Source organism: Enhydra lutris, unplaced genomic scaffold (assembly GCF_002288905.1).
Source record: "Enhydra lutris kenyoni isolate GAN:26980312 unplaced genomic scaffold, ASM228890v2 scaffoldscaffold35, whole genome shotgun sequence".
NCBI classification, from domain to species: Eukaryota; Metazoa; Chordata; class Mammalia; order Carnivora; family Mustelidae; genus Enhydra; species Enhydra lutris.
The window spans coordinates 7,434,830-7,461,927 of record NW_019154119.1 but is presented as its reverse complement, the minus strand read 5'-3'; the positions used below and the strand labels follow the sequence as shown (position 1 = coordinate 7,461,927).

At 52.8% G+C, this 27,098-nt stretch overlaps 1 protein-coding gene across 1 annotated transcript in view; it reads right to left on the bottom strand.

Moving 5' to 3' along the window:
• Nucleotides 1-19,556: 19,556 nt before the first annotated feature.
• LOC111154156 (HCLS1 binding protein 3) overlaps nucleotides 19,557-27,098 on the bottom strand; it is a 28,910-nt gene continuing 21,368 nt past the window's right edge. Inside the window, exons 6-7 of the mRNA XM_022513575.1 lie at nucleotides 26,302-26,416; nucleotides 19,557-21,760 (exon numbers count right to left, since the gene is read on the bottom strand). Of these exons, the coding sequence (XP_022369283.1) occupies nucleotides 21,502-21,760; nucleotides 26,302-26,416 (374 nt within the window). The 3' untranslated portion in view covers nucleotides 19,557-21,501. The remainder of the gene's footprint in view (nucleotides 21,761-26,301; nucleotides 26,417-27,098) is intronic.

Genomic DNA, 27,098 nt, shown 5'->3' with positions numbered 1-27,098 from the left:
GCCCTCACAGGTTTGGACACCATCTGCTTTGTCATCCTGAATGCTAATCTCTGTCCCTTTCTTTCTCCATCCCTCGCATTTTTTCTCCTGGAAAACTCCTTCTCATCCTTCAAGACCCTCCATCTCCCTCCTCCAGCCCCTCCCATATAGAGACAAAGTGGCCTTTCTTCCTGCCTCTGTACTTCATCCCCCATGACATCAAAGTAGTCCTTCTACTGTGTTTGAAGTGCCCGTTTCCCTGTTTGTCCCCGCAAGTGTCTCATCTCCTATCTCCTCTGGAGTCTGCTGGCTCTTCACCTCCTGCATTCCCCGGGCTGGGAACCATCGTGTGGATCCGAGGTGCTCGGCTCACTGGCCTCTGGGTTGGATCTGGGCCCTGGACCATGTTTGGAGGTCCAGCTCAGGGCCACCCCTCATGGCCACACACATGCATCATCGCTAATTTCCACATGAATAGGGAGGCCTAGAGGAGGGAGGAGTCCTGGGTTCCCTCCATGTTTATGGTGTGGCATTGGAGCTGGGGGCGGGAGGGGAGGGATGGAGGGGTGTTATAGGCCTTATAAGGCCCTCCACCTTAGCTCTGGCCATCCTCCTCCGCCCCCAGCCCAGCAGGAAAGAGGCATCCATTCCAGGACTCTGGAGCAAAAGGTCACTTCCTGGGCCAGCGTAACCATGGCAGCATGACCCCCTCCCTTCCCCCTCCCCCGGCAGCGACACACTTGCCAAGTGTCCTCACAAGCTCTGATTTTGTTCAAATTTACAGTTTCAGGCTAAGGAAGTTCTTGTGCCAGGGTTTGAGCCCTGGCCAGATCTCCAGGTGTCCTGGGAGGTGTAAGATATGCCTTATTTTTGGGGGGGAGGGGAAGCTTCTGCAAGCCCCTGAGCCTTCTGCTTCAGTTTTCTCAGCCATAAGAGAAGGAAGCTGATTTTGGTGGGAGGTGATCAAAACTGGGCTGAAGAAACCTTAGGATTCTACAGACATAAGAGGGCTTCGGCCAAGCAAACCACTTTGCCTGGAGAAAATGCTTTGATTTTTCGTGTCAGACATGTTAAAGCTCTGGGTAAGATTTTTTGCTTGAGAAAAAAATAAAGATTTTAACTGATTAAAAAAAAACAAATCTTGAAAATTTTGATGCATTTAGAAATCCAACCAGTGTGTCCTGAAATTCTAGGAGGTTCTCAAAGATTGGGACTGAGAGAAATTCAAGAGAAAAAGAGCTGGTTGTTTCCCAGCAGCAAACCTCTGCTGTGTTACAACATTACAAGGTAGGGGGGCCCTAGAAAGCCTCTTTCCTCCCTGTCTCTTGCCTTCAATGTCAGCATTTCTCTCAGGTTGGGACTGACTAACTCGGATACATTGTTGTGCTCTTTAAATTTTCTGAAACCTTCTTCCTCCTTCTCCATGGGTTCCCGGAATGGTCGGCTGAGCTTCTCCCTGGCCTATGAGAAGGAGGGGACAGATGCTGGGGAGGTAGAGTGGGGGTGGGGAGCGACTGGAATGGGGTGAGGGGGTGTGGAAATGCAAGAGAGGCACAGGGACCTGAAGCTTGAGTGAGCACTGTCCCCTGGGGCCTGTGGCCTATTGGAGAGATTACTAAACTCTGCTGGAAAAATTTCCATTTTTCTGCTCAGGCTCCTGGCATCCAATCCGGGCCAGAAGCAGGGGCTGCTGGGAATCCAGGCCAGAAGCAGGGGCTGCTGGGATTCCAACACAGGATGCGGCGCAAGAAGATGGAGGAGCTGTCACAGCCCAGGGATGAGCGAGGACACAGCCGTGCTGGCATGTCCCGCACTCCCTGCCACCACAGGGGCCAGGGAGGTGCCTCTCCCCTGGGCAATGCTCCCAGCCACAGTGAGCTGCCTGGATTCATGCCAAGGTGGGGACATGAGCCTGCCTTACCCCCATCGTCCTGGTCATCCAGGTCAAGCCAATAGATGTGGGCACTTTAAAGTCAGATTCGGGCACATTCCAAATTGGGCGTCTGTCTCAGGGGAGAGAACTGGGATCGGAGACAGAGGCCAAAGGAACTTGGAAACTTCTCTGCCATGTTCTCCCCCTCCCCCAAGAAAAATGTATTCTTGGACTACTTGGGTAATAATAATAATTTAAAAAAATAAAGAACTTACTGTAAAAATATCAACTGTCTTACAACTGACTCCAGACATGTTCCTTTTTCGAGATGGGGGTCAGGACTGACTGGTTCAGATGGTTTCCCCTGACTCGTCAGGTGGTTTGGAATCAGATCTGGCTCCTTGTGCCTCAGATTCTCTATCTGTACAACAGGGAGGTGTACCCAATATCCTCCAAGGTCCTTCCAGCCCTGACATCAGGTAACAAGAAGCTTTGCTGTGTGAAGCAGCAAACGGCCTGGCTTCCCGCGGGCCTTCTCAAGGTGAGGAGGGCTCACTTCGGTTGCAACGTCCTCTGAGCCGCAAGCCTAAAGAGGCTTGGGGGTGCTCCCAGGGCCATGGGGGACAGAGCACCAGGTGAGCCGAGCTGCCCTTCCCGGACAGAGTATGCCAGGCCTCAGAAAGCCTTCAGGGGGCCCCAGCGTCAGGGCGGTCAGGACAAACACTAGCATAGCATCAGGGTTAGTCATGTCCCTCTCCGGGTTTGGGATTGAACAGGCATGACCTGTGTGTGTCATTAAGACAGAGATGGACTGGTTAGGGACGTTGGCCCAGTGACCCCGCCCCCGGCACCGATCGCTATGACAACAGCTCAATAGGGTCCCAAGGGCCTAAGAATCCAGCTTTCACTGAGAGCGAGGTTGGCTGAGGTCAGACAAAGAGGGATTAATAGAGCCCTGTTCTCATTAAGCCACAAAGCGTCATTATTACAAGTCGGAATGGCCCTACCAGGAGATGCACCATGTTTTCAAGTCAGAGAGAGCCCAGTCCGCCAAAAGAATGGTTCCAGCATCAGCCTCCAAGTCACCCTGAGACCAGAATCAGAGGAGGAGGAGAAAACACAAGAAACACCCAAGTGTCCCACAGACAGTTACATAAAGCGTAGTGTAGACAAACCACAGCCCGGCTCACACTCAGGCACACACAGACGTTCATGATATCATCACACTGAACTCCTCACGGCACACAGAAACATGTTACAACATCTGTCCGTGAGATCACACTTTTTTTAAAGAATCACATATATATGTACATTGTATATATATCTATATCCGTATCTATATCTATATGAATCATTTACATATATATGAATGCACAATACAAATACAGAAGAAGATATTTTAAAATGGTGTCAGTGATTATCTTTGGAAAGTGTCATTTTTTCCCTTTTGGTTTATCTGTGTTTTTCTTATAATGAACATATACTGATTTCTTTTGCATTTCTAAAAACTTATTTTCTTAAACATTGGTACAGAGAATTAGAGGGTGGTCATCCTTTCCCTCTGTAATCAAACTGCAGTTAGTAAAACTCATGAAAGGGCATTGATTTGGAGAGTCAAGTTTTCTTGAGTATTATATGCTAGTATTTATAATGCAATATTAATTCAAGAATATATATTTTTAAAATTTTGCATCCACCAGTATATAAGAAAATCATTCTAAACAATACTGCATATCCACATGCCTCCTGACAACAGTTCATTGAAAAGAATATATCATTAGCTTTATCTTTGTGAAGTGTCTGAATTCTACTGTATTAGGTCATAGTCTGATCATCAGGCTATTGGACGAGCCGAGTGTTTCTACCAGCCGTGAATGAATGGTCTCAGATTATCCAATTTACGGAATATCTAGACCTGCTTTTTGTAATTTTTCAACGTGTCCCATTGCTGAGAAACCGGCAATACGAGGACCCTTCCTGGAGAAGCTCTTTTCTGTTCTTTATAGTCTGATGCTTCAAATCTGCTATCATCTCGGACAAAGACACAGATAGTGGACTTGTTCAAAGTGTGAGTGAATTAAGAGAATGGAGGGCTGAGTGAGCTAAGATCCAGAGTCGGGGATGTGTTCAAAATGACCAGCTCCTATAGGCTGGGGTCAAATCACGTAGCCTCACATAAGTCAGGTTAAAGAGCTCAGACTTTATCCTGAGGGCAAGTGGGAGCTATTGAAGAATTTCAAGAAGGGAAGTGAGGTACTCCTATTGGTATTTTAAAAAGGTGACTACAAGGACAATTTCACAGGGGTCAAAACGGTTGGCAGGATGAGACGGTGTCTGGAAACACGCAGGGAAGGGGATTCGGCTGTGGATAGATAGGTTCTCGGGGAGCTTATGTGTACATGCTCTTCTAGCTGATGAGCCCAAATACATTCTCCCCTTAGGAGAAGCCATAGGAGAAATTTCTTTCTGGCCTCTGCACCAGGAAAAGGGAGGCTTCCCCTAAGCTGTAGATAAATCTTTATTCCATCGGCCTATGAATCTTATAACTAATTGCATTATGACTTCACCCTTAGTTCTCTGTCAGATGCTACTTTCGTTTTGGCTAGAATTCTTTACGTATAGTATCCTTCTTATTTGAATTTCCATAAGTTGCATCAGATTATGTTTGGATCAATGTGTAGTATCAATAAAAAAAATTCTTTAAAAGTCTCAGATTAAAAAAACAAAAAAGAGGATTTGCTATTTTGGTATGGGTGTATTTCTCTCTGCTAAATATTGCTTTAAAAGAACAGGGAAGTTGGGACATCTGGGTGACTCAGTTGGTTAAGCAGCTGCCTTCGACTCGGGTCATGATTCCAGGATCCTGGAATCAAGTCCCACATCAGGCTCCTTGCTCAGCGGGGAGCTGACTTCTCCCTCTGTCTGCCTCTCCCCCTGCTTGTGCTCTCTCTCTCTCTCTGTCTGCTAAATAAATAAATAAATAAATAAAAGTCTTTTAAAAAAATGTTTAAAAAAAAAAACCCAGGGAAGTCTGTGACACCAAAAGTATAAACTACCAAAGAAAAACAAAATACACTGGACGTCATGACAATTTAAAACTCCTGTGCTTCAAAGGACACTGCCAAGTAAGTGAAAAGGTAGCCCATAGGATGGGAAACAGTATTTGCAAATCATAGATCTGGTAGGGGACTTGTAGCTAGAGTCCATAAGGACCTCTAACAAGTCAATCATAAACAGTCAAACAATCCAGTTACAAAATGGGGAGAGAATCTGAATAGACCTTTCTCCAAAGAAGACGCAGGAATGGCTAATAAGCCCATGAAAAGATCCTCAGCATTATGAGTGGGAAATGCAGATCGAAAGCACCGTGAGATACCACTTCACACTCACAAGGATGGCTAACATGAAAAGACAGTAACAAGTGTTGGGAGGATGTAGAAAAGTCCAAGCCTTCACCCGGGACTGCTGGGAACATAAAGTGTTGCATCTACTTTGGAAAAGAGTCTGGCAGCTCCTCAAAAAAGTTAAACATAGAATTACCATACGATTCAGCAATTCTACTGCAGGTATACATCCAAGAGAAGTGAAAACGTGTGTCTGCACAAAAACTTGTGGGTGAATATTCAGAGCAAGGTTACTCGTCATAGTCAAAAGGTAGCAACAACCCCAATGTCCATCAGTTAGTCAATGGATAACCAAAGTGTGGTCTAGCCATACGAGGGAATATTATTTGGCCACAAGAAGAATGAAACGCTGACACATGCTAGAACATGGGGGAACCTTGAAAATATCGTGCCAGGTGGAAGAGGCAGCGAACAAAAAGCCCTAGATTTGATCATTTCAGTTGTATGAAATGGTCCAGAATGGGCAAATGTATAGAAGACAGAAAAATGGATCCAATGCTTAGGGCTGGGGGGTTGGGGAGATTGGCATACGGTAGCCAAAGAGTGTGGGGTTTCTTAGGTGATGAAAAATGTTCTGAAATTGATTGTGAGGGTGGTTGTGCGACTCTGTGAATGTAATAGAACTACTGACTTGTGCATTTTAAGTGGGAGAATTGTATAGTATGTGAACTGTGTCTCAACAAAGCTTGTTAAAAGAATCCTGGGATGTCGCCATGCTTGGCCCACTCAGACGGAGTGTTCTTGGCAACCCTGGTCTACACGGCAGCTGACATGGGTTTCCGCTCCAGCTCGGCCACTTCCCCGCTGGGCACCCTTCTCACACGAGTCCCTTCACCTCCCCAAGATGGAGACAGGGATATTAGATGTGCCGTGGGCTTGTGCTGGGCCTAAGAGGGCCAGAGGGCTGGCGCCCAGTAGGGACAGACCCTGCTGTTCTCTAGAGGGCCCTCCAAAGCCCCCACCCTCAAACTTCCTAAATGACCGGACTTTGCAATTTTTCTTTATGGGAATGGACTGCCATTGGCCTTGTTAATGTGTAAATATTTTAAATAACAGTACTTCAGACTTCACAGGCCTGAGAAACTCAGAGAAGGTGCTGGAAGGCAGGAGTGTAGCTGGGGCCACTTTTTTTTTTTCACCGCTGTTCCCCAGGGAGTCTGGCCCGGGTTGGCCCTGGGATGGTCTGAGGGGTGGCTGTCTCTCTGTCAATGGTCATCTCATCGCTTGAACCTCAGCTGAGGAATGAAAAGCTTCTCAGTCTATACCTTGTGTGTCTCTCAGGCCCTAGATAAGCTGTCCTACCTTTTTTTTTTTTTTTAAAGATTTATTTATTTATTTGAGAGAGAGTGAGCTCGAGGTGGGGAGGGGCAGAGGGAGAAGGAGACGCAGACTCCCCGCTGAGCAAGGAGCCTGATGCCATGTGGGGCTCCATCCCAGGACCCTGAGATCACAACCTGAGCCGAAGGCAGATGCTTAACTGACTGAGCCACCCAGGTGCCCCATAAGTTGCCCTCCTTTTAAAGAATCCCCAGGAACAGCCCGGGTCTGGAGTTCCTAGTCATAAAATAATGGAAAGTCAGTGTGAGGCCACTGCTGTTCCAGGTGTGGGGACAGAGGCACAGAGATGGGCAGGCCCGGCCATGGTGGTCCCCTCTGCCCAGTTCTCTGGAGAATTCCGATACATTTGTGGACCCCCACTAGGCTGCTCTGCTCTGTTCACGGTTCAAGTGCTTTCCCAGCAACAAATTAATGAGGTGGATGTTATTTCCCCTTCTACAGATGAGAGCACGGAGACTTGCCCAAGGTCACTGGGAGAGTAAACAAGCTGGGATTCAAACACGGCCCCTCTGATGCCAAGGCCCATGCTCTTTGTCCTGGACTGGTCCCCCAGTTTCTCCATTTCAGAAGTCAAGCAGGTCACGGGGAGAGGGCTCACCCCACCCCCACACCCCATGAGGGACTTGGCTCCAGACGCTGGATTTCCAGAGTTTGCTTGGGCCTGGCCTGGTTGTGCGGCTGCCCCCCCATCCCCCTCCCTTCCCCGCCTCACTCATTTCCTCCTCCCGGTGCTCCATTCCTGCCCCACCCCACCCCAGCCCGGGTCTAGCCCTCTCTCAACTCGAGCTTCGGAGCTGGGGTTTCAGCTTCCATGGGAGAGAAGGAGAAAGCGTTATGGATGTCCCCAATTCTAAGCCTTGAGTCTATCTCTTAGGAAGTCTTTTGTTGCCAAGGAAAATGAAACAGATGTCTGGCAATAACTTCACAGGTTTCCTGCCAAACCAGGGGAGAGCTTGTCTTTGGTTTAGAAGCAGCCAAGAAAGACAAGTCCCAGCCCATATCATTCCCAGGAAATGCGCAAACACACACGGCTTCTCAAACCTGGGAGGCCTGCACTCCTGTGGCCTCTCCCACCAGGATTCCAACATCATCTGTAGAAACATGCCACCCCCCTTTCTCCATCTGTCTCCGTCTTTCATCCTCCATGGCTCCCCCTACTCCCCACCAACCCCCTGCTCCCCATCATCTAGTGACTCCATGGCCTCTTGGCCTGGCAAGCAAACCCAACTTCCTTGCTGGGCTTGTTTCCCAGCATGCAATAGGCACACTTTTGTGTGTGTGGTAAAACACACATAACGTAAAATTTACCATTTTAGCCATTTTACAGTGTACAATCCTGTGGGTTGGTACATTCACGATGTTGTACACCCATCACAACTATATACTTCTGATCATTTCATCGCCCCAGAATGAGAGCCCATAGTCATTAGACAGACAGAAATGGGCGCTCCCCATTTCTCCAGCCCTCTGCCCCTGGCAAACATGGATCCACTTTCTGTCTCTATGGATTTTCCCATTCTGGACATTTCATATAAATGGTTCATACAATATGCGGTCTCCTGTGTTTGGTTTCTTCTGCTCTGCGTAATGTCTTCAAGGTTCTCCCATGTTGGAGCACACATCAGTACTTCATGGGCTGATGCCCTCTGGCTGAAAAATATTTCACTGTGTGGATCTACAACCTTTTGTTTATTCCTCCATCAGCTGATGGACATTTCAGCGGTTTCCATCCATGAGCGATTTTATGAATGGGGCTACCGTGAATACTCTTAATTTTTTAAATTTTTGTTTATTTTTAAGTAGGTTCCACGCCCAACATGGGGCTCAAACTCACAACCCTGAGATCAAGAGTCACGTGCTCTACCAACTGAGTCCCTCTACCATGAATATTCCTGTGCGAGTTTTGTCTGAACACCTGTTTTGAATTCTGTGGGGGCATATACTGTGAGTGGAATTGCTAGATCTTCTGATAATTTTTTGTTGAACTTTTTGAGGGAACCACCAATTTTTTTCCTCAGCAGCTGTACCATTTTAGATTCCCACCAGCAGATTCCAATATCTCCACAGCCTCACAAACTTATTATTTTTCCAATTTGTTTAAATTAAAGCCGTTCTAGTGAGTGTGAAATGGTATCTCATTGTGGTTCAGATTCTCATTTTCCTGATGACTACTGGTGTTGAGCATATTTTCGTGTGCCATTTGTGTATCTTCTTTGGAGAAATGCTTGTCAAAGTCCTCTGGGCATCTTTTAAATTATGTTTTATTTTATTGTTGAGTTATCAGAGCTCATTATGCATTCTGGATACCAGATTGTTATCACATATATGGTTTACAAGTACTTTCTCCCATTCTCTGAGTAGATGTTCTATTCCCTTGGTGATATCCTTTGAAACACAATCTCCTTTGATTTTGATGACATTAAATTTATTTTTTCTTTTGCTGCTTGTGTTTTTTGGGGGCATATCCAAGAATCCATTGCCAAATCCAAGGTCATGAAAATCTACCCCTATGTTTTTTTTTTTCTAAGGACTTTACAGATTTAGCTTCTATATTAATTTAGGTCTTTGATCCATTTTGAGACAATTTTTGTATATGATGTGAGGTACGATCCAAGTGCGTTCATTTGCATATAGATATCCTCTCTGGCACGATTTGTTGAAAAGACTATTCTTTCTGCATTCAATGCTTCTGGCACCTTTGTCGAAAATCAATTGACCATTTAGATGTACACATTTATTTTTGGACACTCAGTCCATTCCATCGATCTATATGTCTATCCTTGTACTAGTACCACACTGTTTTGTTTAAACTCTGGTATATATTTTTTCAATTTTTTAATTTGAATTCTAGGTACTTAACATCTGGTGTAATATTGGTTTCAGGAGTAGAATTTAGTGATTCATCACTTACATACAATACCCAGGGCTCATCACAAGTGCCCTCCTTAATACCCATCACCCAACTAGCCCATCCCCTTCCTATAACCCCTCCAGCAACCTCCATTTGTTGTCTATAGATAAGAGTCTCCCCCTCTTTTTTTAATCCTCTTTCCCTATGGTTTGTTTCTTAAATTCCATATGAGTGAGATCTTATGATAATTGTCTTTCTCTGATTGACTTATTTCACTTAGCATAATACACTCTAGCTCCATCCACATTGTTGCAAATGGCAAGATTTCATTCTTTTTGATGGCTGAGTAATGTTCCATTGTGCGTGTGTCCGCGTGTGTGCATCTCACATCTTTATCCGTTATTAGTCCATGGACATTTGGGCTCTTTCCATAATTTGGCTGTTGTTGATAATGCTGCCATACTTATCAGGGTGCATGTGCCCCTTCAAATTTTTGTATCCTTTGGGTAAATACCTAGTAGTGCAATTGCTGGGTTGTAGGATAGTTCTATTTTTTTTTAAATTTTTTTAAAATTTATTTGACAGACAGAGATCACAAGTAGGCAGAGAGGCAGGCAGAGAGAGAGGAAGGGAAGCAGGCTCCCTGCTGAGCAGAGAGCCTGACTCGGGGCTCGATCCCAGGACCCTGGGATCATGACCTGAGCCGAATGTAGAGGCTTTAACCCACTGAGCAACCCAGGCACCCCACAGAATATGTATTTTAAAATTTCCATTTAACATTTATAGAAGTTACTTATGTGCTAGGCTGTAAAGGAAGATTTTAAAATTATAGAAAGCAGAAATCATATGGATCCCCATTCCCAAACCATAATGCAATAAGACTAGAAATGAATCACAGAAGGATAATAATAATAATAGTGGTAAAACCTTGGAAGCAAAAGCACCAACATGTCAACACCACTAGTATTTAAAATAGCTCCTCACTATTAAACAGGAAATAAAAACTTCCGAGTTAGACTTCTAAAAAATTAATGAAAATGAGAAAGTTATGAAATCTGTGGGAGGTGACCCAAACTGTGCCAGAGAAAATTCTGTAGCCTTACATATTTTTATTAAAAGTAACGACAAAAAAGGGGAAGTAAATTAGAAATGTGCTTCTAAAAAAAGAACTAAAAAAAAAAAAAAAAAATCAAACCCTAAAAGAGAAACGGATCAAGTTAAAGTCGAAGTTAATGAATTAGATGGAAAAGGAGTAAAATAGATCCTTAAAAACAAAAATCAGTTTCTTGAAAAGATGAATTAAATACATTTCTGACAAATATAACCAGTTAAAAAAAGAGAATAAAGGGGTGCCCAGGTGGCTCAGTCGGATGAGTGTCTCCGTTTAGCTCAGGTCATGATCCCGGGGTCCTGGGATTGAGCCGCCCTCAGGCTCCCTGCTCAGTGGGGAGCCTGCTTCTCCCTCTGCCTGCCGCTCCCCTGCTCGTGCTCTCTTTCTCTCTCTCTGACAAATAAATAAATAAAATCTTTTAAAAAAGGAGAGAGACAATTTAAAAAAAAATCCTAGAAATGAAGATTACACATTAGCCAACAATACGAAGACAATGTTTAAAGTTATAAGAGAGTGTGACATGTATTTGACACCTGGACAACTTTCTAGAAAAATATAAATGATCAAAATTAGCTTGAAAAGACCTAGAAAAACATGAGGAAATGCGGAGCCAGCCCCACACCAGCATCCCTACTTGCCGCAGCGCCTTGTGGGTAGTCTTTGGCTCTCTGCCCCTTGAGAACCACACAACAGGACTTCCTTGAGCCCAGCGAGCAAAGGCCCAGGCGCCTTCCGACCCAAAGGGAGAGGTGGTGGAGGCCTTCGGCAGGACTGAGACTTCAGAGCCTGCTCCTCGGGTCCTGATGGACCACTGAGTTTCCTCCCAGGAAGGCTCATTCTCTCTCTCTTTTTATGGTATTATATATTTATTTGAGAGGGAGAGAGAGCACAAGCATGGGGAGGGGCAGAGAGAGACGCAGACGCCTCCCAACCGGAGCAGTGACCCCAGGATCATGACCTGAGCTGCAGGCCGATGCCCAACTGAGTCTCCCAGGTACCCCAAAGCTCATTCTCTTGAGGCCCATGTAGTCCAAGCCCCTGGAGCTCGATGAGGCCTTTGGGAGAGCCCCTAGCACGTTTTCCTAGCACTGAAGCCCCTCAGCTTCATTCCACGAGAAGACAGAAGAAGGAAAAGCTGGCCGTGGTGCTCCACGATTGGCTCAGGGGAGCTCGCCCACCTCCGAAAGGCACTGAGCCGTCTTGCAGTAAATCCTTTCCACCTGCTTGTCCAGGACAGCTACAGGGAGGAATGGAAATCATACAGAAGAGAGATAAGCTTTCAAGCAACCAAGGCCAGTTAACTCCTGAGGCTTCCAGGCTGATCGGGTTTTGAGCCCTCATTTCCCCCAGGGGACTCTGGGGCAGGTCCTCCCCTTCATGGGGTGGGGGGGCTCCAGCTCCTTCCTTCAGGTTTGCCCATCTGCTGGACCAGGAATCCCTGGAGGCTGTGGGGGGCGTCACTGGAGGTGGGGAGCAGGGCTGACCTCTCGGAGCAGCGGGCATCTTCGGGGCAAATGAGCCTCAACTCGTGGTTCCTTTTTTTAAAAATAGACTTTATACTTTAGAGCAATTTGTGGCTCATAGCAGAATTAAATAGGAAGTACAGAGAGTTCCTATGTCCCCTCTGCTCTCTCCCATTATCACCACCCCCATTATCACCACCCCTGGCAGAGTGGTACGTTTGTTGTAAACAATGAACCTGCATAGACACGTCATCTCACCAGAGCCCAGGGTTTTACATCAGGGGTCACTCTTGGTGGTGTATGTTCTATGCATTGGCACAAATGTGGAATGACATGTATCCATCATTACAGTTTTATAGCATAGTCTCACTGCCCTAAACCTCCCTCGTGCTCCCTCTGTTCATCCCTCCTCTTCCTCAGCCTGATCTTTCTACCGTCGCCATAGCTGTGCCTCTCGTAGAAGGTCCCATTGTTGGGATGAGAGGATGTGGAGCCTCTTTTAGACCGGCTTCTTTCGCAGGCTTTTCAGGCTCCTCTTTGGAAGGAAGGTCTTCTCATACCTCCATGATTCATTTCTTTTTTGCGCTGAGTAACGTTCCATTGTCTGGATAGATCACTGTTTGTTTATCTGTTCACCTACCGAAGGACGTCTCGGTTACTTGGATACTCCCACGTTTTGGAAATTGTGAATAAAGCTGCTATAAACATCGGTGTGCAGGTTTTTGTGTGGCTGAGTTTTCCATCCACTTGGGTAAATACCGAGGAGCAGGACTGCAGGACGGGAGGGCTGAGAGGACGTTTACTTCTGCACTGTGGTTCCTTTTTCAGCAGCTTTATGGGTGTGTGATTTACACACAATAAAATTCCCCTATTTTAAGCGTACAATTTAATGCATTTTGTTTATAGCCAAGCTCAAATTTTAGAGTGTTTCCATCACCTCAGAAAACTTCCTTAGGCACCCTTGCCCAGCCCCAGCCCCCCGCAACCACTGATCTGCTTTCTGTCACAATAGTTTTGCCTTTTCTAGAATTTCACATAAGAGGAATCACCCTGTTTGCAGTTTGGGGGTCTAGTTTTCTCACGTCGCCTGTTTCTGAGGACCACCTGCCGTCATCTCCGTTAGCATTTTCCTCTTCTTTGCTGAGCAGTATTGCACTGTTTATGGGTGTGCTTGCTGGTTATCTGCTGACCAGCTCAGGGAGACGTGGGCTCCTTCCTTCGGTTGGGTGTGTTCTGCATGATGGAGCCATGAACATGTGCATATGTCTTTGTGGGTATAGCTTCCTCCAAAGGGGAATGCAGGAACCCTGCCGCCCGTCCTGGGAGACGAGGAGGTTGGAGGAGGCCTGAGGCATAAAGAGGAAGGGGCATCATGTCCAGCCCTCTTCACAGTCTGGGCAGGTCACAAGCAGCCAGAAACTTCTCTCCACCCCGGCTTCCTTCCCCAGCCCCGCCTAGCCAGTGGCTCGGTACAAAAGGTCAAGGGCCAGGAGAGGGAAGCCATGTGTTTATTTCCTTGTCTCCATGGTGCTGGGAAAGCCGTACTTGGTTTGGGGTGCGGGGTGTGCTGGGACAAGCTCCCTGCTGCACGGCTTTGCAATTGTTACTAGTAATGCTCATCAGAATGACGTCTTCTCCAGAGCCTTGTTTCCAGCACGTTCCATCTGCCCTCCCTCTGGTCACCCTCCATGGCCCATCCAGGTCTAGGACGCTGGTCACATCCCAGAGCCCCCAGCCACCAGGCCCCCTTGTGGGTCTCAGAGGGCACATCTGCCCTCTGATGACACCGCCTCCCATGACCCCCACCCCACGTGCGGTGGCCGAGCAGGCTGCATAGCTCCGTGTGGCAGAGGGGCCAACAGCAGCCCAGAGAAGCCGAGATGCTGGCAGAGAACACCACAGCCTCTCACCACCGGCCACCCTCATACAGCAGGCCCCATTGGCTTCATCTTCCTGATGAAGAGAAGGAGCACGTGGACCCTAGAATGGCTGACAGTGCAGCCAACAATGGAGTCACGACGCGCTTCGGCTCTGCCCGCGGAGCGTGTACCAGGCATCAGGTCCCGATCACAGAAACGGTACAAACAGTAACTCATTTTCTCCTATAACTACCCTACTGAAGATTATCATCCCCATTTTACAGGGAAGAACACTGAGGCACAGAGAGAGTAGGCAATGGGCCTGGGGCCACACAGCGAGCCGCCGGAGAGCGGAGGGCTGACCCACCCTCCCAGCCGCTGCACGCTGCTGCCTGTGGGTCAGCCGGCCTATTTCATTCGGTCACTAATTTGTAAAACCGCTTTATTGAGGTATAATTGAACACTATAATTTAATTTAAAATTCACCCATTTTAAAGGTGCAGTAGAAGAATTTCAGTGGATTTACAGAATGGTGCAATTTTCGCAACAAAGCCCCCAGAACATCCTCTGCGTCCATCTGCAGTCCCTGCTGGTTCCGACCCCCAGCCGGAGGCGAGGACCATCTCCTTTCCGTCTCTGCAGGGCGGCCTCTTGTGGAAACGTCCTGGGAACAGAACGCTGTGCTCCGCCGTCTCTCCAGTCCTGTACCTCCACTCCGCATGACGTTTCTGAGATCGGTCCAAGTCGTGCGGGCGGCAGCACTTCCTCTTGTTTATTGCTGAGTAATACCGCGCGGCCATGGCGAGCCCACGTTTTCTTTCCCAACACCCACTCGTGGGCTTGGTGGTGGTTTCCACTTTTCGGCCGTGGCGAACCGAGCTGCTGTGCACATTTGTGTTCAACGCGTTGTGAGGACATGCGGTTCCCTCCCTCTTTGGCTGTGTTCGTAGAAACCGAATGGCTGGGTCATATGCTAAATTCATGTTCACCTTTGAAAAAACTGCCGGACTCTCACTGTGCTGCTGAAGCTTTTTCGTTCCCGTGTCCATGGATTTTATGGTCACGGGGACCTGGGTTCCCGTCCCAGGGCCACCCATAAAACCAGACGAGCCTGATGAGGATCCCAGACCATCAGAGAGTAAAGCGAGGCCCTCGGGCCCCTGGCAGGTCAAGCAGAGCCTCTCTGCTGCTCCTGATGGTCTGAGAAACAGGGAGACAAGAAGTCAGCTGTTCTGCGGTCTAATCTAGAAGGATCACTTTGTGGGACCAACAACACTTGCTGGGGGGAAATCAGCAAAGTGGCTATTAAACTGAAAGGAGAAGCAGAACCACACACGTGGAGAAGTCAAGAGAGATCTCATCAAGGAAGAGAAGCCACTGGAGACAACAGGGGAGGCCCCCTCGGGCGCCCGGAGAGTGGGCCAAGCGGCTGTCCCACTCTGGAGGCCGGTTCTCCCCACCAGCTCTGTCAGAGCCTTTTCCAGCTTCCTCAGATACCCAGTGAGATGACAGGTTGCTGGTGGGAGGGCAGCCCAAGCGGCCGGGAGCCTGGGAAAGCCATCGAGCCCCTCCTGAGCCAGGGTTCTGCAGCGGCCCCACTGGGAAAGGCCTCCTCCAGCACGGTGTGCCCCTCTAGGAAGGGAGACATGGCCCCCCCATTAGCCGGGACCGCTCCAACCGTGGCTGACCCTCCATGATGTACCACAGGTTGCTCCGAAGAGTCATTTCTTAAAAAATTTCTTTTCAGCATAACAGAATTCATCGTTTATGCACAATACCCAGTGCTCCATGCAATCCGTGCCCTCCATAATACCCACTACCTGGCTCCCCCAACCTCCCACCCCCCGCCCCTTCAAAACCCTCAGATTGTTTTTCAGAGTCCATAGTCTCTCATGGTTCACCTCCCCTTCCAATTTCCCTGAACTCCCTTCTCCTCTCCATCTCCCCTTGTCCTCCATGCTATTTGTTATGCTCCACAAGTAAGTGAAACCATATGATAATTGACTCTCTCTGCTTGCCTTATTTCACTCAGCATAATCTCTTCCAGTCCCGTCCATGTTGCTACAAAAGTTGGGTGTTCATCCTTTCTGATGGAGGCATCATACTCCATAGTGCTTATGGACCACATCTTCCTTATCCATTCGTCCGTTGAAGGGCATCTTGGTCAAAGAGTCATTTTTAAAGGAAGTGTTGAAGTTTCCCTATTCAATGAAGAGATGCAACTTCGGACGAAGAGGTTTTGACATTCCGGGTGGCAGCTGCCAACGAGAGAAGCTGACCTGGCACATGGTGGGAGGCCAACGAAGACACTTCTCTCCTGGCTCCCTCCCCAATGCAGATAGGGCACTGCTGCCACACTCACGGAGCCCCCACGGAGGCCACAGAGGCCACAGCTTGCATGGGACAGGACGGGACAGGACAGAATGGGACGCTGCCTGCCTCAGCAGACTCCTAAAAGCCCATGGCTCAGGACAGGAAGTAACTGAGACCCATTCTGGGCCTGCCATTGCCTAGGGAAGAGGAGGCATGACAGCCCAGGGGCAGGGGGGTGTCGGGCCACCCCTTGGCCATGTGGGTCAGGGCCTGGAGCTCCACAAATCACACACTAACCTTTGGTCACAAGTGATGACAAAGGCTGGGTCCACTCTCAGCGGCAGCTGGATGGCAAGTCCCAGATGGCACCTAATGGGCCCTCGGAGAAGGTCTTGCCAGGCCCTGGAGCAGATGCTCGAAGCGCAGAAATCATCACTTCTGCTATCAAGTCAGTCTTCTGGCAGGTCTCAGGCCCTTAGTGACTATACTGGGTGGAACAGCCTCCTCCTGACATTCGTGTCTACCCAGACCTGTGAATGGGAACTTGGAGGTCAGGTCTTTGCAGGTGGAATTAAGGTAAAATGAGCTCCTGCTGGGTCCTAATCCAATGACCGGTGTTCTTACAATCCAATGACTGGGTTCGTTGGACACGAACCCAGAGAAGACCCAGAAGCGATGGCCACAGGAAGACGAGATGGGAGTGATGCAGCTAAAAGAGGAGTCACCCACGACCACCAAAAGCCAGAAGACGCAGGGAAGGATTCTCCCCAGAGCCTCCAGAGAGCGTGTGGCTCTGCGAACACCTTGATTTCGGGATTTCTGGGCTCCAGATTGGGGAGACAATAAATTCCTGTTGTTTAACGTCACCCAGTCGTGCTACTTTGTTACAGCCGACGGGAGGCTGGGCTCAGGTCACGAGCAGCACTGTGTGGTGGTATCACAGCGGAGGCAAGACAGGTGAGAGGCTGCCCGGGAGGGGGTGCCTCCTTCAGCTGCGTCTGCTGTGTGGGCAGGAGCCCGAAGAATGGGACTGAAACTGGGGACTCCACACAGCCCACGGCGGATTCAGCTTTGACGGCTGGTGTTTCTCTATCGCTGTGGCCTCTGCCGCGCCCGGGAAAGGCGCTCAGGAAATGTTCACAGCCCCTTTCGCTGCCTGCGTGCCCCTAGTCCCAGGGTTGTGCCTCCCACCTGGTCCTGGCCTCCCTCTGTCTCGCCCCGGATCCAGAGAATGACTGGCCGGCCGGGCTGCCGGGCTGCGGGGAGCGAACTCAGCTGCACTAAAAAGCCCGTTTAGAGGCTGCTGCTATCTGCTGCGTTGGCAGAGAAGCATCGGTGCCTCTGAGAGTCGTCTGCGGGGATTCCCGCTTACCCAGGCCACGCGGTCAGCCCCCAGTCCCCGCTCCAGAAGCCGTGGTTTTATCCCGAGTGTGACTTAAGGAATGAAATCCCTCAGCTCTCACCTGTGGCCAGAGCCACGGAGGACCGGAGCCGAGGTCAGCCGGGAGAGGGGTCAGTACCGGCCCTCCAGGTTATGCTCCCCAAGTCGCTCCGTTCTCCACGGTGGACATAGCTCAGCACCTGGCAATCAGGGCTCAGGGCCCGGGCTGGACGCCAGGCCGAGCTGAGCCCGCTGGCACCTTCTGACCACCCACTGACAGCCGGCCGCTTCCCATCAGCGTTTAGCTCGTCCTGGGCCGGGATCCCCCCGTGATGCGCTGGTGACCAGCCCACGGAAATTCCTCCAGCATGAACAGGACGTCACAGTCCTGCTGGCCCCTTCACAAGAGCCCAGGGAAGTCTCTTCACTCGGCACTGTGAGCGGTGCAGGGAGGGGATGTCACACAGCCCAGCTGGACCCAAACCTTCCATGCCCAGAGCCCAGTGGCCAGTTTCTCCAAGGCTCCTTCAGTCAGCGATCCCTGCTGTGAGGCCTCAGGGTGCTGACAGGGAACGGTCTGGAGTGATCAGGGTTTATACTGAATTGTTCCCTCCAAAACTTGACACTGAAAGGGCAGCCACTCAAAAAGGCTCTGAGGGTTGACCAGGCCTGCTTTGGGCGGCCATCAGAGCCCCAGCAGCACCGGCATCCAGGGCATGGCAGCTGCACAGCTTCTGTCCTCCTGAGGATATGCTCAGCCGGATGGTCGGGGAGCTGGATGACTGGGCATGACTGCCCACACCAGGCCTCCCTGGAGATTCCAGGGGTGGAGGCAAACCAAAGCCTGATGCTGGGTGTTTGATCTCTGCACAGAGTACCAACGCCATGCCGGGGGGGGGGGGGGGGGGGGGGCGGGCAGCGGGCACCGAGGCCAGAGCGCCCTGGAAAGTGGCCGGATGTCTGCTGTCTTGTCTGCATCCAGTGTGAGGACTCGAGCTCGTGGAGGAGAGGGGATGTTCCTGCCCGTTGCACGGACGTGAACACGGTTGCGCCAGAGCTCGGAGGGGCAGGCACTGCCCAGCGAACCCCACTGCACAGACCAGCTGGACGGGTGCTAGGATGGGGACTTCCCAGCAGAACTGGAGTTCCTGGCTTCCTGAGAGAACCATGCTGGGGCGAGAGGGGGACCCCCGCCACGGAGGGTGCGTCCCGTCCACGGAGCTCATGGCGGCCTCAAAACAAAGGCTGCTGCTCCTGAATTCCACCTCTCAGTTTTCTTCATGTGGTAAGCAGTAGGCGGCAGGATCCTGGTTGCAGGGCCCTTCTCAGAAGAGTCCAGCTGTTTGTCCTTGGGAGCTTGTCCTTGGGAGCCAAGACCCCAAGTGAAGCCTGGCTATGAGAGCCAAAGCCAAGCAGGGGGAGGAGGCCGGTGCTGACCCACAGCCCACCCCAGCTTGGGGCCTCACTGGCTCCTGGGGACCCATTTCTAGTTCCCCAGGGGCTGTCAGTCTCCACAAACATCTGGCCAAGACCTCTGGGGTCCAGGCACAGAGCAGTGTCTCAGAATCTGAGCTCTGGCCAGGGGAAGCAGGCCAGGACAGGCGTGTGTAAGGATGTACTTGACGTCGGAGCTTAAAGAGCCGAAGACCAGTCCAAGCCTAGGCCAGTCCCCACCGTGAAGAGATGCTAAAGGTTCTCTTTCCAGACTATTTCCAAGGGTCCTGGCTGGCCAGTTACTGATGCAGTGACCCCTGCGGAGCTCTGGCCCCTCGGCCCCAGTTTGCATACACAGTGCAATCTTCCCTTTGGCCTCACCTCGCCCTGTGAGCAGCCGCCTGGGAGCCTGGGCAGAGCCATGGCGGACCCCAGGGTCCTTCCAGGGCAGCACCCCCTACTAAGCCTGCTGCCAGCAGGATGCTCCCCTGCCCTCCCCAGCGCTCCCCGCCAGACCGGGTGCAGAGAAACCACCATCAACAAATGCTGGAGTGGGTCACTGATGTGACCTTTATTGGATCACCGGGCGTCATCAATTCACCAGCAGGTCACAGACCCACGGAGGAGAACCAGCTGCAGCTCGAGCGCCACTATCGGGGGATGTGCCGGTCTTCACTCTGGTGTCTAGGCAGCACCAGGCCTCCAGGGAGGAGGCCGGCCTGCAGTGGGTGACCCCACCCCAGAACGGTAGGTTCCCTCCTCCACCCCTTCTGGGCACCTGCCGGCTGTGCCCTCCGCCCGTGTCATAGCTGCTGAGTAGGGGCAGCAGGTGGGGAGCTGGCACAGGAGGGAAAGCAGAGAGACAGCCCTCCCCTCAGCACGTGCTCCTTCTGAGGCCTTGCAGGGTGGGGGCATGAGGCCTGGCAGTGAAAGGGAAGTGGATGGCAGGCACGAGGAACCCTGCAGCTGGCAGCTGGCAGCCGGTGCCCCGGGGACAACGACCTGGGAGCCTGGGGAAGGCAGAGGAGAAGGTATGCAGCCCTCAGACCTCATGACTGCCTACCTCCCTCCTGTCCCTCTGGCCCAGGCTGGGGGAGGGCAGCCTCCTCAGACCTGACAGCTGCCGCAGGTGCCGGGGTGCATTAGACACAGGACAGAGCAGAGGGAGTGCCCCACAGGGTCACAGGTCTGGACATGGGGCAGGAGCAGGGCACTAGAGACTGATGGTGGCAAACAACCAGCCTGGTCTGGAGCCTCCCTCAGGGCTGGCTGGTGGTCCCGATCAGGAAAGCATCTGGGGTCCCACCTCCAAACCCCCTTCTGGGGTCTCATTAAGCAGGAGAAGCCAAGGGACAACAGGGGTTGCATTTCATTAAAAACTGTGTCTCAATAAAAACTAGTTCTGAACATGAAGAATATATTTAAAAAGATACTCTTTGCTCTATTAAACACCGTTCACTGAATTTCCTGAGCACTGCGCCATGCCCACCCCCTGTGCAGGGGTGTGGGGGCGGGCGGCAAGTCTAAGGCACTGGCCCTGCTCTGGCACAGGGCTCCTTCTCCCCGGAGAGGTGGTCCCCACTGCCGAGAGGCCGGTGACCACGTCCAGATCTGGGGGACATGGAAGGCCTGGCAGCACCCACCGCTGGACAAAGTGCTTGAAGCAGCAGCTAAGAGTATGATGCCTAAGCCCACCACGAGTAGAGGGACGCCCCAGCTGCGGGCCAGGCAGTGTTCTGGAGGGTGCCAGGACCACTCTGCTCAGAGCTGCAAAGGTGGACACTGGCCATGGCCAGAGGCCCACAGAGCCATGGTCTGGCCAGGCATTCCCTGGGGAAGGAGGGAGGAAGACCAGGGGCTTGTCAGGCTGTCCACACCCGAAAGAGACAGGCACTGGGCCTCATGTCTCCCTCGAGTTGGACACGTGGGAAAGCACCCTGCTTAGCCCTTGGGGACCAGAGGCTGCTCAGGAACATGCCACCCAACCAGGCTCTCCCAGGCACCCACTCCGTATCTGTCCCCCGGGGACCCTCTTGGAGCCTGCAGGTCCCCAGAAGCCACACTGCCCAGGGACTCCACTCCTCCTCCTGGGCTGGCAGACCCTCGCTACCTTGCAGCAGGCATGGATGGACACAAAGTTTCCCTGCCCTGAGTAAGGCACCCTGGGGCCCCTGCGGCCTCAGCTTCATCCAAGGGGCTGAGCTCCTGGTTAGCAAGGCACCCCACACGCTCTCCCCTCCACACCCACGTGGCTGAGACAATCTGACCCCAGTTCCTGTGGGGACTCCTCTTTCTGTGCCCTGCAGGGTTCTCTGACCCCACAGGCAAACAAAACAAAACAAAATACCAAGGTGGTACAGGGTCCTATGACCTGGGCGTCTACCCACTCCCCTGGGAGCAGAGGTCCTGGCCCCATGGCACACGGTGCCCCCCTCGGTGCACATCTCTTTGGGGAGAGGCTCTGCCAGCCCAGGGCCAGTCCAGGGGTGCGAGGGTCAGAAGAGGCTGGGGGTGGCCTGGCTGGGCGCATCGTGGTCCCGGATGTACTGGAGGATGTCCATTTCGTCCATGGCTTGAATCTGCTGCTGCTGCTTCCGCGGCCCCGCCACGGCCTCTGGCGGGCCCGCTGTGGGGGGCACGGCTGGCTTTCGGGGAAGCGCTGGCTTAGCTGCCACTGGCGGCTTGGGCTTAGGCTGGGGCTTGGCTGTGGGTTCAGCTCCCAGGTTCAGAATCTGGTCCAAGTCCTCTTCAATTCTAGGGAACCAGAGGGGAAGCTCTGAATGTGACCTCCCGCAGAGGGAGCAAGGCCCCGAGGCAAGGGCACCCTGCTCTGGGCAGGGTGACGGGCCCTGCCCCACCCGGCCTTTCCACAGGAGCTAGGGGACAGCCTCTGCCTTCCTTGCAGCCCCTCAGCGGCCTCTGCTTTTCAGGGGGTCCCTCACTAGATGATGGCGCTTTAGGGGACTTGTCCTTCAACCTCCCAAGAAGATTAACAGCAGCTAAATGCAGAGCTCCTGCTCTGTACAAAGCACTGCGGACACACACCATACCCTGGTCTACCCCAAACCCTCTGGGGGTACGGCGGAGCTCCACCCGCAGGTGGGACACTCTAGCCTCAGGAGGCCGAGCTACCTGTGAGACGACCACGTGTGATGGTGCCTGGGTCCGGACCAGGGTGTCTGACTTCAGGAGCCGAGCCCTCGTCTGCACCAAGTTCAGCCTGAGAAAGACTCGATGAGGGGATCTGACCATGGTGGGGTGGTGCCACCCATCCACGGTGCCCACTGTGGGCCTACTGAGAGCCGGGGCCACAGTCCTGGACCCAACAGCCCATCGCTGGGTGGGACTCCAGCCCGCGGCAGTGGGACGGTCACACAGAACCTGCCCCAGGCACCAGGTACCCCAGAGGCCACAACCTGCCTCTGCCCTCTTTGCCTGAGCGAGCTTCTGCGGCCGGTTCCTGGAACCGGCAGCGGAGGAACTCAATTTGTGGAAACCAGATGCACAATGCAAGACCCTTTCAATCCATCCCAGCACCCAGCCACCCAATCCACACCCTGCTGAATGCCTACCGAGGCCAGGCATTTCCATGTTCACTAATTCACTGAATGGTAACTAGACGCGGTCTGGGAGCAGGTCGTACTCTCATTTCACAGACAGAAGATTGAAAACTGAGGTACAAAGAGATAAAGGGCCTTGTCTGGGGCTCATGGCCAGCTTGTGAAGGAACAGGACTTGTCCTGGGGGTGCCTGGGTCTCTCAGGTGTGTATGCCTTCCTGGGGCACCAATGCAACGAAGCCCTTTCAGACTGGAATTTCTCCAGGGTTGAGGGTCTCTCTTTCTGCTGAGGCCACAGGCCCCCTGAGGCCTTTCAGGTGACACCTACTGGACCTGATGCCTCTGAGGACCTAATCCAGACCCCCTGATCCAGACTCCTTCCCTGAGGGAGGAGCTTCTCTTGGGATTCTGTGAAAACCTCCACACACCTGCATCCTCAGAAAATTCTCTCTGGGTCAGGCTTCAGGACACCTGCTGTCCACTCTTCTGTCCTTTGACAGATGGCAGTCCCATCTGGGACACAGTAATTGAAAAAACTGCAAAATAAGTGACCCCTGGCAGGTCCCTTCCCCTCCCTGGGCCTCAGTATCCCCATCAGCGAGGAGCTGGAATGAGATCATTTCAGGGATGCTCTAGCTTCTAGAAGATGATAAGGAAAATGGCCTGACCAGGGTTTTCATGCTCTCAGGCACAAGGCGGACAGCATGCGTTCCTGGCTTCACACTCTCAGGGGCACAGCAACCTCCATCCTGTCCTCTGGGAGAAGCTGCATGCCGGCCAGTCTAGTCTGGAACCGGGAGACAGCAGGAGACCTGGGGCTGGGGAACAGTGGGGAGTCTGGTAACACTATCCCAGGGGCCTTCACAGAGTCACACGGAAAACTCCCTTTGAAATCCAAGGGCCAATTTTTGAATTCCTAGAAGAGGATGCCTGCCCTTTACGTGCTTCCTAAACCAGCAACCAGCAGAGACATCTGGACCGGGGCTGCCTACACCTGGGCCAAGGTGTCTAAGGGTATCTCAGCAGGCTGCATCTGCCATGCTGGGGACAAGGGAGAGAGGGCTCAGGTGCTAGAGGCAGAAGACCCCAGAGTCCCCATCTGCGAGATGGGAATGCCCACATCACCCAGCAAGGCCTGAAGAGCCGCTGTGGGCCCGGAAGCACAGCACACGGCGCCTGGAACACGGCTCCATTTCCCTCCCGCTGTGCCTTCACCAGTCCGCTTTGTCATGTTCCTTCCCTGGTCCTCAGTCTCCCCATGTCAATGGGGTCCAGCTCAGACATCAACTGGGCTAGGAAGCAGTCTGTTGGAGCGTGGCGTGCCCAGCACCATCCTCCCCTGGAGGGGCGGCCTGCCAAGTACCAGCTGCCAGAGGAGCTCTGGGTCACCCCCCTGCGGTGGGGCAGAGACCCCAAAGGGAGGAGTCAGAGCCTCTGAGGATGGCAGAGCTGTCCCTCCAGCCCAGCCAGAGAGGGCCCAGCCCAAGCCAGGCCTTCGGAGAGGTAGCTGTCTTGGGTTTGAGGCAATCCCCGAAGTGTGACAAGACCAGCTGCTCCTGGCCACCTCAGCTCAGCTGTGGCCCGGCTCCCCGAGGCAGCGGCTCATCCCTGAGGCCCTGGGGCAGGTGCGGGCTCCTCCTGCAGCCTCCACCCGGGCTGGAGCCCCGGAACAGCTCAGGGGGACTGAATTATCCTCCCACAGGGGCCTTCGGGAAGCAGCAGCAGCTAAGAGCCCATGTCAGCAGCCCGGATTTATGCAGCTGGGGCAAACCCTGTTGGGAACTCAGCAGCAGCTGCTGTCGTGGCAGGTGGAACCGTCACGCTTGGGGTACAGGTGGTGGCAGGGGCACCCCTTTCCATGAACTCTATTTCTACCCAGGCTCCCCGAGTCAAGGCTGGAACTGGGTCTCATGAACGCCAAGGCCCGGCTCCCACAGAGAGGCAGCGCGGAGCTCTGAAGACCCCAGTCCCACTAGACCTCCCCAGGTTCTCACAGGGGACAGGCCCCGACCACTGGCCTGGCTGCACAGCAGGGGGATACTGAGGCTTGTGAGACCCCCACACCTGTGGGGCAGAGTGCTCTGGGGGGCTTCAGGCTCACTAATGGCCACAATGCCATGAACGGGTGGGTGACAGCACCAGCGAATGGAAGAGGATTAGGAAGCTTTTTATCGTCAGGAACCCCGATCGCTGCCTGGGTAGTCGTGGAGCCCCACAAAGGGTACGACGCGGCTCCTGCTCTCAGAACGTGAGTTCGTTCTCACCAGCTGTGTGGCAGAGTGAAGGCGGGGCCGCGGACACCCATTCCCCAGTAATTCTCAGAGGGCTGTGGGGGACTCCAAGAGGCGTGACAAAGAGAAAGGGCCCCAGAGACCAATGGAAACATGCAACGCTACACGCTGTTTCCTACTCATGCCCAGAGTTGTGCTGAACACTGGTACTGCGCCAGCCGTCTGGCCACAGAACCCTTTGAAGGGACACTGGAGCCCTGAAGAACGTGGGTCAGGAAGTGCTGGCATCACAGACTCAGGAAAGACTGTGCCAAGAAAGGCCCCACGGAATGGCCTCCCTGGGACACACCGAGTCCTGGAGATGGCAGAGCATCCCCGAGTAGGGCACACTCCACGGGGCCCTGACGCCCTCCCCGGGACTGACTCTACTGCCTCAGTTTCTCCTCTCAAGATATCGCCACCCCAGCTTCTCCCAGCCTGCTGGGGCGGTCAGGGGCAAGGACACAGATGACAGTGAACAGGTGCCAGGGGCCATGGGGAGATGTGAAGACAAGACGCATTCGCTGTGACTCAGGCACTGACAGGGCTAATAGCCCGAGGCTGCTAACGAGGGCGCAGAGGACAGCGTCTCAGCACCATGTTCCTGGAAAGACACAGCTCAGCCTCCTGTAAACCGCTGAGCACAGCCGCGTTCTGGGGGTGCGGGTGATGTAGCGGAGACACACAGTACCAAGCATGCAGAGAGCACAGCCAGCACACGCATTAGCGGCTGGCCCAGGGCAGGAGGCAGATCTCCAAGCCTCTCCTCCTCTAAGTGCTTCGAGGGTCCTGGAAGGTGCGGGGAGGACAGGACACAGACCAGGGGACTGGGTTCCAAGCCCAGCTCTGTCCTGGGGAAGCTCGCATCTAGGTGGGGGCCGCTGTGAGGATGAAATCAGGCCATGTGCAGGCTGTGGCACATGGACCATGGCCAGCACCCTGAAGCAGGAGCCCCCGTGCACACGTTCCGTCCACCCACCTCTGCGCAACAGACCATGCCTCGCCCTCTCCTCAATAGCCTGACCCTGGGACCCTCCTGGGACTGGCCGTGGTCCAGCATACCTGCGGTTTTCTCCCCGAGGAGGGCTGTGTGCTACCAAGAACCCATTTTAATGGTTGTTCCTAAATGTATTTATGCCAGTTATACTTGCTCTTGTGATTATATAATTTAATTATTCTCCACATAAATTATGAAAGCGTGAGTGTGGGAAGGCAAAGCCTCATATTCACGAAGTTCTTTCTGGAACTCGCAGAGCTACCCGGCCTGTGGCCCATCCCCACCCCTGCCCCAATCCCCGCCGCTGCCTCCTGGTCAGCGCCCACCCACAGGCTCCTGCCTCTGATGGGCCAAGATGCCCTCTCTTGGTGGCCGAAGCCGGTGAGACGCTCCCACACGGGACAGGTCCCCGGCTCTGCCCAGGCGGCTCTGAGGGCTGGCAGAGGAGCGCCTGAGGGACAGGTGGTACCTGAACAGCTCTGCGTGGGACACGGTCCCTCCACTCTCACGGGCGGCAGACAGCAGCAAGGGGTCACCCAGAGGGACAGCACCGCCGAGGTCAGGGTCTTCGAACAACTTCAGGGCTGTGCAGAAGGCAGGGGCAGAGTGGTCAAAGGATGTCCTGGCCTGTCCTCAGCAGCTGGGGGCACAGGTGGGGACAGCCTCACCCAGCCTCCTAGCCCAGCCAGGAGACAGTGAGCAAGGGACAAGGCAGAGCAGAGAACTGGAGGAAGAGGCCCGGGTGGGGACAGGAAGAGGGCAAGGGACAGCACTCAAAGGTGATGCTAAAATTGCCAAGACGTCCTCAGAGCTGTGAGGCCGGGACTGTCATTCTCATCAATGTGTTCTCGGGCTCGGCACAGAGCCTGGCCCTCCGTGGGTGGTCACCAAGTGCTGGGTTCACGGGGGACAGCGTTTGTCCATCCTGAATGAGGACCCGGGTGGGGTGACGAAAGGTCAGATCTCGGGACAAGTAGAGGAGTCCCAAGGCCGCTCGGCTCTCCTCTCTCCGACTCTGCCCAGGACCCTCCAGTGGGGTCTACTCAGGTCACACAGAATCTATCATAGAGTCACGGCACACCTGGGTAGTTGCATCTCCCTCCCAGACAGTGCCCACATCTGGCCACTGGAATGATAAAGATGCCACCCCCACTTCCCCAGGGTGATTAGAACAAACATATAGTCCTGGAAGGTTCCAGGCTATGGGGACACAAAGCGCATGACTAATCTCTCCAGCAGAAAATCTCCGTAAGCTGAGGGTGGACC